This window comes from Haematobia irritans, chromosome 5 (assembly GCF_050003625.1).
Source record: "Haematobia irritans isolate KBUSLIRL chromosome 5, ASM5000362v1, whole genome shotgun sequence".
Lineage (NCBI taxonomy): Eukaryota > Metazoa > Arthropoda > Insecta > Diptera > Muscidae > Haematobia > Haematobia irritans.
The window spans coordinates 35,835,559-35,849,202 of record NC_134401.1 but is presented as its reverse complement, the minus strand read 5'-3'; the positions used below and the strand labels follow the sequence as shown (position 1 = coordinate 35,849,202).

At 34.9% G+C, this 13,644-nt stretch overlaps 1 protein-coding gene and 1 long non-coding RNA gene across 2 annotated transcripts; one reads left to right on the top strand and one right to left on the bottom strand.

The window, feature by feature from the left end:
• The first annotated feature begins 1,729 nt into the window (after nt 1-1,729).
• Nucleotides 1,730-3,475, top strand: LOC142242003 (uncharacterized). Its single transcript, XR_012723910.1, has 2 exons — nt 1,730-1,960; nt 2,029-3,475. It is a non-coding gene; the product is annotated as an uncharacterized LOC142242003 (long non-coding RNA).
• Nucleotides 3,248-10,951, bottom strand: Mov10 (Mov10 RISC complex RNA helicase). The gene is made up of 8 exons (XM_075313899.1): nt 10,756-10,951; nt 10,430-10,692; nt 10,101-10,371; nt 9,601-10,034; nt 8,298-8,410; nt 7,505-8,233; nt 3,880-4,259; nt 3,248-3,819 (listed from the first exon to the last, which is right to left on the bottom strand). The coding sequence occupies exons 1-8, from the start codon at nt 10,855-10,857 to the stop codon at nt 3,631-3,633; spliced, it is 2,481 nt and encodes an 826-aa protein (XP_075170014.1). The 5' UTR covers nt 10,858-10,951; the 3' UTR covers nt 3,248-3,630.
• Between the last annotated feature and the right edge of the window lie 2,693 nt (nt 10,952-13,644).

Below are 13,644 nucleotides of genomic sequence, written 5' to 3'. Positions count from 1 at the left end.
ATCCCTGCAGTTACTACGTGCTCATCCGAACGTTCATTTTCAACAATGAAGAGATTAAAGACGTATCTTAGAAATTCGACTAGCGAGAGTAGACTCAATGGATTGGCATTAATGTCGGTTCATCGCCGAATAAATGTGCCGACTGAAGAAGTCATTGTTTTATTTGCTGCCCAAAAAGCCCGTCGGCTCAATTTAATATTATAAAACAAGTAAGGAAAGTCTAAAGTCGGGCGGGGCGAAAGATATATATGGGAGCTATATCTAAATCTAAACCGATTTCTTCCAAAATCAATATTCTGAGCCAAAACACATACTTGTGCCAAATTTGAAGTCGATTGGACTAAAACTGCGACCTAGACTTTGATTACAAAAATGTGTTCACGGACAGACGGACATGGCTATATCGACTCAGGAGCCCACCCTGAGCATTTTTGCCAAAGACACCATGTGTCTATCTCGTCTCCTTCTGGGTGTTGCAAACATATGCACTAACTTATAATACCCTGTTCCACAGTGTGGTGCAGGGTATAAATATTGTATACATACCTATGCATAAATAAAATTTTCTACACATGAGATTATATGAATATTTTTGTTTTAGTTGAAAATTTCAACGCGAAAAGCGAACATAGTAAAGGGTGATTCTTTTGAGGTTAGGATTTTCATGCATTAGTATTTGACAGATCACGTGGGATTTCAGACATGGTGTCAAAGAGAAAGATGCTCAGTATGCTTTGACATTTCATCATGAATAGACTTACTAACGAGCCACAACGTCGAATTTTCAGTGAATGGGCCCTAGAAAAGTTGGCAGAAAATCCGCTTTTTTATCGACAAATTTTGTTCAGCGATGAGGCTCATTTCTGGTTGAATGGCTACGTAAATAAGCAAAATTGCCGCATTTGGAGTGAAGAGCAACCAGAAGCCGTTCAAGAACTGCCCATGCATCCCGAAAAATGCACTGTTTGGTGTGGTTTGTACGCTGGTGGAATCATTGGACCATTTTTTCAAAGATGCTGTTGGACGCAACGTTACGGTGAATGGCGATCGCTATCGTTCGATGCTAACAAACTTTTTGTTGCCAAAAATGGAAGAACTGAACTTGGTTGACATGTGGTTTCAACAAGATGGCGCTACATGCCACACAGCTCGCGATTCTATGGCCATTTTGAGGGAAAACTTCGGAGAACAATTCATCTCAAGAAATGGACCGGTAAGTTGGCCACCAAGATCATGCGATTTGACGCCTTTAGACTATTTTTTGTGGGGCTACGTCAAGTCTAAAGTCTACAGAAATAAGCCAGCAACTATTCCAGCTTTGGAAGACAACATTTCCGAAGAAATTCGGGCTATTCCGGCCGAAATGCTCGAAAAAGTTGCCCAAAATTGGACTTTCCGAATGGACCACCTAAGACGCAGCCGCGGTCAACATTTAAATGAAATTATCTTCAAAAAGTAAATGTCATGGACCAATCTAACGTTTCAAATAAAGAACCGATGAGATTTTCCAAATTTTATGCGTTTTTTTTTTTTTAAAAGTTATCAAGCTCTTAACAAATCACCCTTTACTTACATTAAACTCGAACTTAATACCCACCTTTAGCCATATACACAAATTATCACTACATTATTTGCATACTTTTAGGCGCAATCTTATTTATGTGTGAATTAAACTCAAGAGCCCACAACTATTATTTGTGTGCGCTTGAGGGATAAAATTAAAAAAAGAACAATAAAACAGAACATTCATTTTCGATAATTGTTGTTTTATTGTAATTTTAAATCGATACACTCGGTCGGGAAATGTGATTTTTTAACCCGTCCGATTTATCTACAAAATAAGCCTTTGTGGTAGCGATAATATCGGCGAAATCTTGAGAGCTCATGAGCTTCTCCAATCTGCTGCAATTAAACCAAATTGACTGTGCCGAAGAGGGAACTGTTACCTGGAGCTTCTGTGGTAAGTGGGAACATATTTTCGATTTATTAACTCGCCATAGTTACGTGATCGTTTTTTTCCTTCTGCAGATGGTCGATATGAATCACACCTCCCAAATCGTAGAAAACGAAATTTCCGATGGGCAGTCTTCTTCTTCGGAGCACGTTCACCGTTCGGAGGGTTTAAAGTGCGCAAACGCTCCACCCTCCACGCATTCTCATGACCACAACTGCGTGGCGGTTTACAAATAGATCTTGAATTTTTGCCGCTTCGCCGGACCTGTTTTCAGGTCATCTGGATGTTGTTTGCCAAAAACCGACGTCCAAAACATTGAAGCTCTTTATACCAATATTGATTACCACCATTGAAGAGTCACGATACAAGGCAATCATACATACAATTTGAATTTTTTCTTCGAATGGTAATAATGCCCACTTTCCCGCTCCTTCCGACCGTGAGAGCCTCATCCCTGTAACCAAGGGACAGGGTACACACTATAATCCGGACAGGAAGCTAACCAGCTACAGAGAAGGACTAACCAGCTATGCCCATGTTCGCATATCCACTAGCAGGAGAATGTGTATCGATTGCACAATCTTGGTGCTTCACTCCCCATAATCACCGGAATTCTCAGGAAATTAATTCACCAGCATATTACTCACATAAAAAATTTGAGTTTTATTAAAACATTATTTTATTTATTAAAAAAAAAAACAAGTAAGTAAAGTAGAAAGTCGGAGATATACGACAATTTGAGTAATTTTTACAATTTTTAATAATTCTGCTGTCTCTGCAAAATTTCACGTAAATGGGAGTATAACTTTGGCCTCCGTGGTCATATGAGCGTAAGTCGGGCGATATATATGAAAGCCATATCTAAATCTGAACCGATTTCAACCAAATTGAGCATACTTAACGATACTATTAAACGTACTCCTTGTGCATAATTTGAAGCAAATCAGGGCAAAATTCTGCCTAAATCTGACCTATATCTAAATCTGAACCGATTTTGCTGATACATATTGTTTATTTTACGAGAGCCCCAAAACATTTGGCTGTTCGAAATTTTAAGAAGATGCGTTGATAAATACGTCAATTATGACCAGATCGGTGATAAATATATATGACAGCTATATCTAAATCAGAACTGATTTTTTTCAAAATCAATAGCGATTGTCTTTGAGCCAAAGTAAAACTCTGTGCCAAATTTGAGGACGATCTTACTTAACAGACAGACAGGCAGACGGACATCGCTAAATCGACTCAGAATTTAATTCTAAAACAGATCAAACATATATTATAATCATGTTCATGATAAAACCACGTAATACCGTGGTAACAAAATATTTATTTCGAAAAATACATAAATACAAAGTTGCAATTTATCAATTTGTTAAAAATTAGAAAGAGTTAATAGTAAAATATATATTTTTTTGTTGGCAAAAAAACATACACAACAACACATACACACACACTACATTGAATTTACACTGCTAGATCGATATCTTAAGGGCAAGACATATAAAAAAATATAAAGTTTGGACAAAAACCTTTGTAAAGTGCAATAATTAAATCTTAGGTTTATGCTTAAACAAAATGTTTCACAAAAGGTAATAATAAATATGTATAGATTTATGTAGATATGATTTAAAAAATACAATGTGTTATCATTAGTAATAAAAAAAAGCAAACTAAACTTTCACCAATGTTGACGTTGTAGTAATTGGATCACTTTTTTTGGTTCTCTCTTTACGTAAAAATGTACCATGTTTACGACATTCATCCATGATATAGGCAAAGTCTTTGTGTCTTTTCAATGTCAAAGGATTTCCCATTAAAATTAGTAATGATTTTGGACGAGATAGTATGACATTTAATCGCTAAAAATTTGGTGTAAACATTTGGCAAATGTTAGGGAAAAATTATGAATTTTTACTTACCTTAGGGTTTCTAACAAATCCTAGCCCTGAGAATGATTTAACCAAAGATACTATAATAATTTGTTTTTCCCTTCCTTGAAATGCTTCTACGGATCCACTTTCAATTCCGTGCCAACCATAATCTTGTAATTGATATTGTATTAATTTGTTTTGTAGACGATATGGTGTGATAATACCAATATCTGATTGTGCCACAGGACGACCATCAATGCCATCATAGATTAAACGTCTTAAGAACCACATTAGTACTTGCAATTCAAGATTATTACGTGAACTTGGTGTCACCGTATCCTTTTCCGTTTTACCATGCACTGCTTGAAATATAATGGGGAAATTGGAGTTGGGTAATTTGCACCATTTGGCAGCCAAATTTACGTCTTCTGCACAAAGGGATAGGAAAGAAATTTCAAATTAAAACAATGGAAGAAAAACAATGGCAATGTGGGGATCGTTTGGAAAAACACCATGAACTACTGCTGTTTCAACTGAGAAATGTTTGCTATTTCAGCAAAGGAGTTTTGTTTAATCAGCAAACTTTATTGCTGAATTAAAAATATTTATTAATTTTATTAACCAATTTTTAATCTTTAAATATTTTCGCTAAATCGAATTCTAAAAGAATTTTAAACTTCTACGGAATGTTCATATTCCATCCACTTTGAAACAGCAACATATATGAGCAAAATATAGACTTTGGCAGTCTGATATTAAAACAAGTATATACGGCCGTAAGTTCGGCCAGGCCGAAGCTTATGTACCCTCCATCATGGATTGCGTAGAAACTTCATCTAAACACTGCCATCCACAATCGAATTACTTAAATTGCGGTAACGCTTGCCGATGGCAAGGTATCTTAAAACCTCCTAACACCATCTTCTAAATTGTATGTAAGTCCATACGTGGTATATATTAAATCAAAAAAGATCGATCCAATACGTATATAATTCAGTTTGACAAAGTAGACATAAAATTTTGACAAAATTTTCTACAGAAATAAAATTTTAACAAAATTTTCTACAGAAATAAAATTTTAACAAAATTTTCTATAGAAATAAACTTTTGACAAAATTTTCTATAGAAATAAAATCTTGGTAGATTATTTTTGGCTCGAGTGGCAACCATGATTATGAACCGAATAAAATTTGAACAAAATTTTCTATAGAAATAAAATTTTGACAAAATTTTCTATAGAAATAAAATTTTGACAAAATTTTCTATAGAAATAAAATTTTGACAATGATGAAAATTTTATTATGAACCGAATAAAATTTTAACAAAATTTTCTCTAGAAATAAAATTTTGACAAAATTTTCTATAGAAATAAAATTTTGACAAAATTTTCTATAGAAATAAAATTTCTATAGAAATAAAATGTTGGTAGATTATTTTTGGCTCTAGTAGCAACCATGATTATGAACCGATATGGACCAATTTTTGTGTGATTGGACCAATTTTGGTATGGTTGTTAGCAACCATATACTAACACCACGTTCCTAATTTGAACCGGATCGGATGAATTTTGCTCCTCCAAGAGGCTCCGGAGAATGTTTTATATGGGGGCTATATATAATTATGGACCGATATGGACCAATTCTGGCACGGTTGTTAAAGATCATATACTAACACCATGTTCCAAATTACAACCGGATTGGATGAAATTTGCCTCTCTTGGACACTTCGCAAGCCAAATCTGGGGATCGGTTTATATGGGGCTATATATAATTATGAACCGATGTGGACCAATTTTTGCATGGTTGTTAGAGACCATATACCAATATCATGTACCAAATTTCAGGCGGATCGGATGAAATTTGCTTCTCTTTGAGGCTCCGCAACCAAAATCTGGGGATCGGTTTATATGGGCGCTATATATAATTATTGACCCATGTGGATCAATTTTTGCACGGTTGTTAGAGACCATATACCAATACCATGTACCAAATTTCAGCCGGATCGGATGAAATATGCTTCTGTTAGAGGCTCCACCAGCCAAATCTGGGGATCGGTTTATATGGGGGCTATATATAATTAAGGACCGATGTGGACCAATTTTTGCATGGTTGTTAGAGACCATATACCAACATCATGTACCAAATTTCAGCCGGATCGGATGAAATTTGCTTCTCTTTGAGGCTCCTCAAGCCAAATCTGGGGATCGGTTTATATGGGGGCTATATATAATTATGGACCGATGTGGACCAATTTTTGCATGATTGTTAGAGACCATATACCAACACCATGTACCAAATTTCAGCCGGATCGGATGAAATATGCTTCTCTTAGAGGCTCTACCAGCCAAATCTGGGGATCGGTTTATATGGGGGCTATATATAATTAAGGACCGATATGGACCAATTTTTGCATGGTTGTTAGAGACCATATACCAACATCATGTACCAAATTTCAGCCGGATCGGATGAAATTTTCTTCTCTTTGAGGCTCCGCAAGCCAAATCTGGGGATCGGTTTATATGGGGGCTATATATAATTATGGACCGATGTGAACCAATTTTTGCATGGTTGTTAGAGACCATATACCAACACCATGTACCAAATTTCAGCCAGATCGGATGAAATTTGCTTCTCTTTTAGGCTCCGCAAGCCAAATCTGGGGATCGGTTTATATGGGGGCTATATATAATTTTGGACCGATGTGGACCAATTTTTGCATGGTTGTTAGAGACCAAATACCAACACCATATACCAAATTTCAGCCGGATGGGATGAAATATGCTTCTGTTAGAGGCTCTACCAGCCAAATCTGGGGATCGGTTTATATGGGGGCTATATATAATTAAGGACCGATATGGACCAATTTTTGCATGGTTGTTAGAGACCATATACCAACATCATGTACCAAATTTCAGCCGGATCGGATGAAATTTTCTTCTCTTTGAGGCTCCGCAAGCCAAATCTGGGGATCGGTTTATATGGGGGCTATATATAATTATGGACCGATGTGAACCAATTTTTGCATGGTTGTTAGAGACCATATACCAACACCATGTACCAAATTTCAGCCAGATCGGATGAAATTTGCTTCTCTTTTAGGCTCCGCAAGCCAAATCTGGGGATCGGTTTATATGGGGGCTATATATAATTTTGGACCGATGTGGACCAATTTTTGCATGGTTGTTAGAGACCAAATACCAACACCATATACCAAATTTCAGCCGGATCGGATGAAATATGCTTCTGTTAGAGGCTCCACAAGCCAAATCTGAGGGTCCCTTTATATGGGGGCTATACGTAAAAGTGGACCGATATGGCCCATTTTCAATACCATCCGACCTACATCGATAACAACTACTTGTGCCAAGTTTCAAGTCGATAGCTTGTTTCGTTCGGAAGTTAGCGTGATTTCAACAGACGGACAGACGGACGGACGGACATGCTTAGATCGACTCAGAATTTCACCACGACCCAGAATATATATACTTTATGGGGTCTTAGAGCAATATTTCGATGTGTTACAAACGGAATGACAAAGTTAATATACCCCCATCCTATGATGGAGGGTATAAAAAAATGTTAAAGTAGCAATTTCTCTACTAAAAACAATATCGACTATTGTTTTTTAGGCTATTGGCTATTATTAATAAATTATAATATACGTCTTTACCTACCCTGTTTCGCTTCTGCTATTAACTCATTTTCATAATACAAATGGTTGAACATCTTGACAATCTCTGGATGTGAACGATAGTTTCTTTTCAGCCTTGCCTGTATACTTCGATTATAATTGCCATTGCCATCCAAAGCATAACACTCACATTTTAGCAATCTTTCCATAAGAGATTTTCCCAAACCCAATTGATTGGCTCTTTCCGATTTTATTATTGGTCCCAATTGCTTATGATCACCCGATAAAATTACACGACAATTCACGGATTTAATACCCATTATACCAACTAAAGCCTCAGGCTCGGTTGAAGCACCAGCTTCATCGATAAATATATGGGAAAAGAAATTCATTTCACCAATATCTCCGGTAACTAATTTTCCCACTGTACATAGGGTCGCAACAACTATGCCATGTTTACGGATTTCCTCCACCGAGGGATAGTAGTGAATACCATGTTGACAATTGGATTTGTCCCGCAATTCCTTGTCAATATAATGAAAACCTTTCTCAATTATGCTTTTTGAATAGATACGTATGAGAGATTTTTGATTTTGGGGATCACATTTTTCCAATTCTTGTAACTCGCTATTGCTATTAAAATATTTACATATTCGTAATGCAATGGTATCACAAGCTGCATTTGAACCAGCGGTGACAAGTATACGACTTCCAGGTTTTAGAAGTCGTAATTGTATAATTGATTCCACTATCGTTGTGGTTTTGCCAGTTCCTGTAAAATGACACAAAATGTTTACTAAGTTGGGCCGCAATGTGTTACGAAAAAGCGGTGATACCTGGTGGACCAAAAATCACATAAGGAGCATTGGGATTGGGTCCTGCAGTTATACATTCTACGGCTTCCAATTGTTCAGGATTAGATGCTATTGTGGAATTTAATAACTTTAACCTTAGAAGAATAAAAAAATAAGTTATTTTATTTTTAATAAATCGGATTTAATTTCTATAGGAAATTTTTAGGAAAATTTAATTTCTACAGGAAATTTTGTCAAAATTTCTTTTCTATAGGAAATTTTGTCAAAATTTCATTTCTATAGGAAATTTTGTCAAGATTTCATTTCTATAGGAAATTTTGTCAAAATTTCATTTCTATAGGAAATTTTGTCAAAATTTCATTTCTATAGGAAATTTTGTCAAAATTTCATTTCTATAGGAAATTTTGACAAAATTTAATTTCTATAGGAAATTTTGACAAAATTTCATTTCTATAGAAAATTTTGTCACAATTTCATTTCTATAGGAAATTTTGTCAAAATTTAATTTCTATAGGAAATTTTGGCAAAATTTCATTTCTATGGGAAATTTTGGCAAAATTTCACTTCTGTAGGAACTTTTGGCAAAATTTCACTTCTATAGGAAAATTTGTCAAAATTTCATTTCTATAGGAAATTTTGTCAAAATTGCATTTCTATAGGAAATTTTGTCAACATTTAATTTCATAGGAAAGTTTGTCAAAATTTCATTTCTATAGGAAATTTTGTCAAAATTTCATTTCTATAGGAAATTTTGTTAACATTTAATTTCATAGGAAAGTTTGTCAAAACTGCATTTCTATAACGAAATTTTTAGGTAAATTTAACTTCTATTGGTAATTTTGTCAAAATTTAATTTCTATAGGAACTTTTTAGGATAATTTAATTTCTATAGGAAATTTTGTCAAAATTTCATTTCTAAGGGAAATTTTTTCAAAATTTCATTTCTATAGGAAATTTTGTCAAAATTTCATTTCTATAGGAAATTTTGTCAAAATTTCATTTCTATAGGAAATTTTGTCAAAATTTCATTTCTATAGGAAATTTTGTCAAAATTTCATTTCTATAAGAAATTTTGTCAAAATTTCATTTCTATAGGAAATATTATCAAAATTTCATTTCTATAGGAAATATTGTCAAAATTTCATTTCTATAGAAAATTTTAGCAACATTTCATTTCTATAGGAAATTTTGTCAAAATTTCATTTCTATAGATATTATGCCTACTGCTAAAAAGTTTTGTCTTAACAAACTCTGAGACCTATTTTAAATTGTACATTGTACAATTTATAATAAACATTAATCTTTTGAGCAAATGCTCACTTACTCGATCTGCGGCACATTTTCTAGTTCTTTCAAGCGATTCACTTGCGGAAATAAATATTCTCGTATATGATCACTTTCGCCCAATAATTCCAAGGCACGGTATTGATAGCGTACAGGTAAACGACGTGGACGAATAATAACATCATATTTGGTTGATGACAAAGCATATTTTTGGATTGCGTTAAAATTTTCATCTTTGGACAAACGAAAATTAATTTCATCTTTGGTGACTTTCGTTATGGTCGCGATACGGCGTCTTAATGTCTGATCCATTTCTGATTCATGTGGATGGGGGAATAAAGGATCAATGACATATTTTGGGGGAGTTCCTTCCTCCATTAGACTGCTTGCTTTTGGTATTATAACTAATTCGTCCATAAATGGTACAACAATATCCTCAATATTCACATTATTTGGTAAACAGAGCTTGGAAATCTAAAGAAGATAATGACAATGGCCTACGATGTTCTTTTAGGACAATCTAAGAGCATTCATACTTACCTCAAAACGGTAATTACGCTTTTCCACATAAATTATATTGATGTCCTTTTGGGCCAAAGCCGGATAATCGGACATTACGGTTATATCTTCTATTTCGAGTATAGTTCTGAACACCTCCTGAATATTGTCCTTTGTTAAACGAGAGTTCCATATGTATTTCTTCATGACTTCATTATCACACAGCGAAGGGTAGGAAAAATTTTGTTTATTTGAAATTTTCATTCGTTCACTTGGCGGATATGATGATAAATGTTTTTTGGTTACGAAGAACCTATGAGTAAAGTAATTATTAGCCTTAATACTTGTGGTGCATGGAATTGAGTACTCACTTTTTCTCTGACTTTACCAGATTTTCAAAACATATGGTTGCAAAATATTCCTCTTCAGATTCGGAACATATAGTCCATGCATCGCTATCACTGTCATTGTCCTCATCATCCGACAGGACAATAATTTCTTCTGTTTTGGTTTTATTATCCGAGTGATCACTATCATCATTGAAGTCATCTTCACCATAACCACTACTACTTTTCGAAGCGTTGTCCAAATAATCTTTAGAATTTGATGCATTAATGCTGTCGTCTTCCAAATGCTATGTAAAGCAGAGGAATGTGAATTACGTAATCCTAAGACAAAGGGTCGTTTGACAACTTACTCTCATTCGCTCTAAGGATCGTCGAAGATCATCACATAATCTTTTAAGGAGTCTGTCTAATGATGTGGCGTCAATTTGTTGTCTTTTACACGTAGGTGACATAATGAACACAATAATAGTTACAAACAAAACGAAATTACAGACTACAAAATAAACACGTTTAAACTCGCTTGATTGCGCTTTTTGTAAAGAAAAACAATTCCAGCTAATTGTTTACCGTTACAAATCAGAGATGCATGCAGAGTGTCATATGAGAGAATACAAGTATTTGATAAATACTCCAATTCAAGTTGCTTTAAAGCTCCATATTTGAAATAGTGTTGAATTCCAGTAGCTGCCAAAGCTGTATGTGCGCTGCTGTAGTGTTATGGTAGTGTTGCCATAATTCGGCCTGGAAAAGTGCTGAATGACCATGAAAACAAATTTACCAGTAGGACTGTTTTCTTTTAGCCTAAAGGTAGGTACTATGTTCGGTTTCCACAGCGAAATCCCATACAAAACCAAAAATGCGAAAAACAACCGAAATATTTTTTCATTTGTGGTACTTTGTTTTTTTCGAGTTGAAAAACTGACGTAAAGCGCACAGTCCCTAATTAGATCGTGTTAAATCCTTCCATATGTTGAGATTAGTTAGTTTCAAAACATGGCGCCATTTGCAATATAAATTCGTATTGTTATTTAAAAATGCAATAAGATCGATTGACAAAATAAAAATAACTTGGAGTGGTGTTTTCGTAATAAAGCCACCATCTAGCGGCTCCCTACTACATGATAGGATAGAAATAATGTACATAACATGAAATTTATAGAAAAGTGTTAACAAAATAAAGTTCCATTTAGTGAATTTCATTTTACAATCGTTTCTTTTTATTGGGTATAAGGATAATAAAAAACAAATGCTGGCCGTGCATCGTAATTATAAAGAAGGCAGTGCGATGGATGTTGCAGTACTATGGTAGCTACGAATGGAATCACAAGAATAAATTGCTATGTTCCAAAAATTATTATGCATATATCTTGCATTTTATCGATTCAAAACACTGGTTGAATTTTATAACGTGACTGAAATAGTTATAAAATTATACATTGGAAGAGTATAACAAGAAACATTCTTCAGTAAACCAGCCACTTTGCATCTCAATGTATTAATTTCAGTCAACGAAGAGTTCCTGGTATAGAACACTAACATCCCTTTGTGACGAATTATCTTGCGAAATATAAGTCGGGAACAGTGACTTTTGCTTAGGAACTACCCTTGAACGTGAGTTATAGGCTTATGTTGATTGAACAAAAAGTTTCACTTTGACTATAGCTATTGTATGGTGTACGTGTTTTAACTGGTCACCCCATGATGTTGTTCCCCCCGAGGTAACAACATTGGCAAATGAAATGGCGTTATTATCCTTTGTGGGAACCGTGGTGGAGACCACTGGATTTGAAATTGCTAGTGAGGCGGCAACAGCATGGGCATAAGTACACTCTTGTCCGCTGGTATTGCAATGCGATTGTGTAGATATTGTGGACACCAACGAATTAAGTTTGTTGATGAATGAGTCCATTGCTGCGCATGATGTAAAAGTTAGCATAACACCGGAATTATATGTTTGTTAGATGGGCGTTACAAATTGACGGTATCCACTTGGAAAAGCTGAAGAAGACGACAATGTACCACATGTCGTTAAAGCTGTTGCCGAATGTGGTAAGACACCAGGAGTAGAGCGGCTGGCAATGTTTAGTGTCCAGTGCTGTGTGAGGTTTGGTTGCAAAACAATTTAAAAACTGGTAGAAAAAACTTTTCAAAACATCATGAATGCGTGTGTGTAAACAATCTAATCAGCTGCTGCGTATACATATGTAATAATTTTATGACGTTTGGCGATGTTGTCAATTAAATTTCGGAGAAATAAACGCGAAATATTTCCAAAATGGCAGTTTTCTTCCTTCGAAATTTATTGTCAACACTCTCATTTTTCAACGCGAAAGAATGATTTAGGGACTTGTTTTCGTGCCAATAAACATAGTACCTACCTTAAGCCGTGATGGACTAAAAGAAAACAGAGTACTCGTTTAAGGCCGGTATGCACCTCTAGCGAAAAATTTCATTCCCATAAGAAATGCATTGCTATTTATGCTAACGAAATTTTCGGTAGCGTTCAATTTCGTAAGGTGGTACGCACCTCTAATGAAAATAGCAGGGTTGTCAAAAGCATATTTTGGCAGCAAACATTTAATTTATTACAATCATTGTGTGCGTAAATGTTTTAAAAGGTCTGTAAATAATAAACAATTTATTTGAGGAATATTTGGAACATATATTAACAATTTTTAAAAGCGATTAGCTGGTTTAAAATTTGTGTACACAGCCCTGTTTTTTTGTTGTAGACTTAAATAAATATTTGCTACCGAAAATTTCGCTAGAGGTGCATACCGGCCTTTATCCAGGACATCTCCAAAAATATGCTACATTGTCATCAGCTGTTTAAAAGCAATCACAGAAAAGAAGTGAAATCTTGCATTTTTAATGTATGAAATGCTCAAATAGCAATAAATATTTACTGCTGCAATTTTTTATGACACTGTACCACTTTGAATTTCATGTTTTTCGATAAATTAGTCACAATAAATCACACTTTATTAAAATACAATTTGGCAACATCGGCGCAACTGCACTGATGAGATGTTCTGGATAGAACACCAGTATATCGATGTTCTGGATAGCCCATACAAATGTTGCATCCAGTGCAACATTTCCCTTTTCAGGAAGTATTTACTTGTTTTGTTTAATACCTCCATCACATTACACTTCCAAAATCCACTTTAACTAGATTTCAAATGGCCTTTATCTTATAAAAAAGGGATTTCAAATCCATTTTTAGTAGATTTTGAACC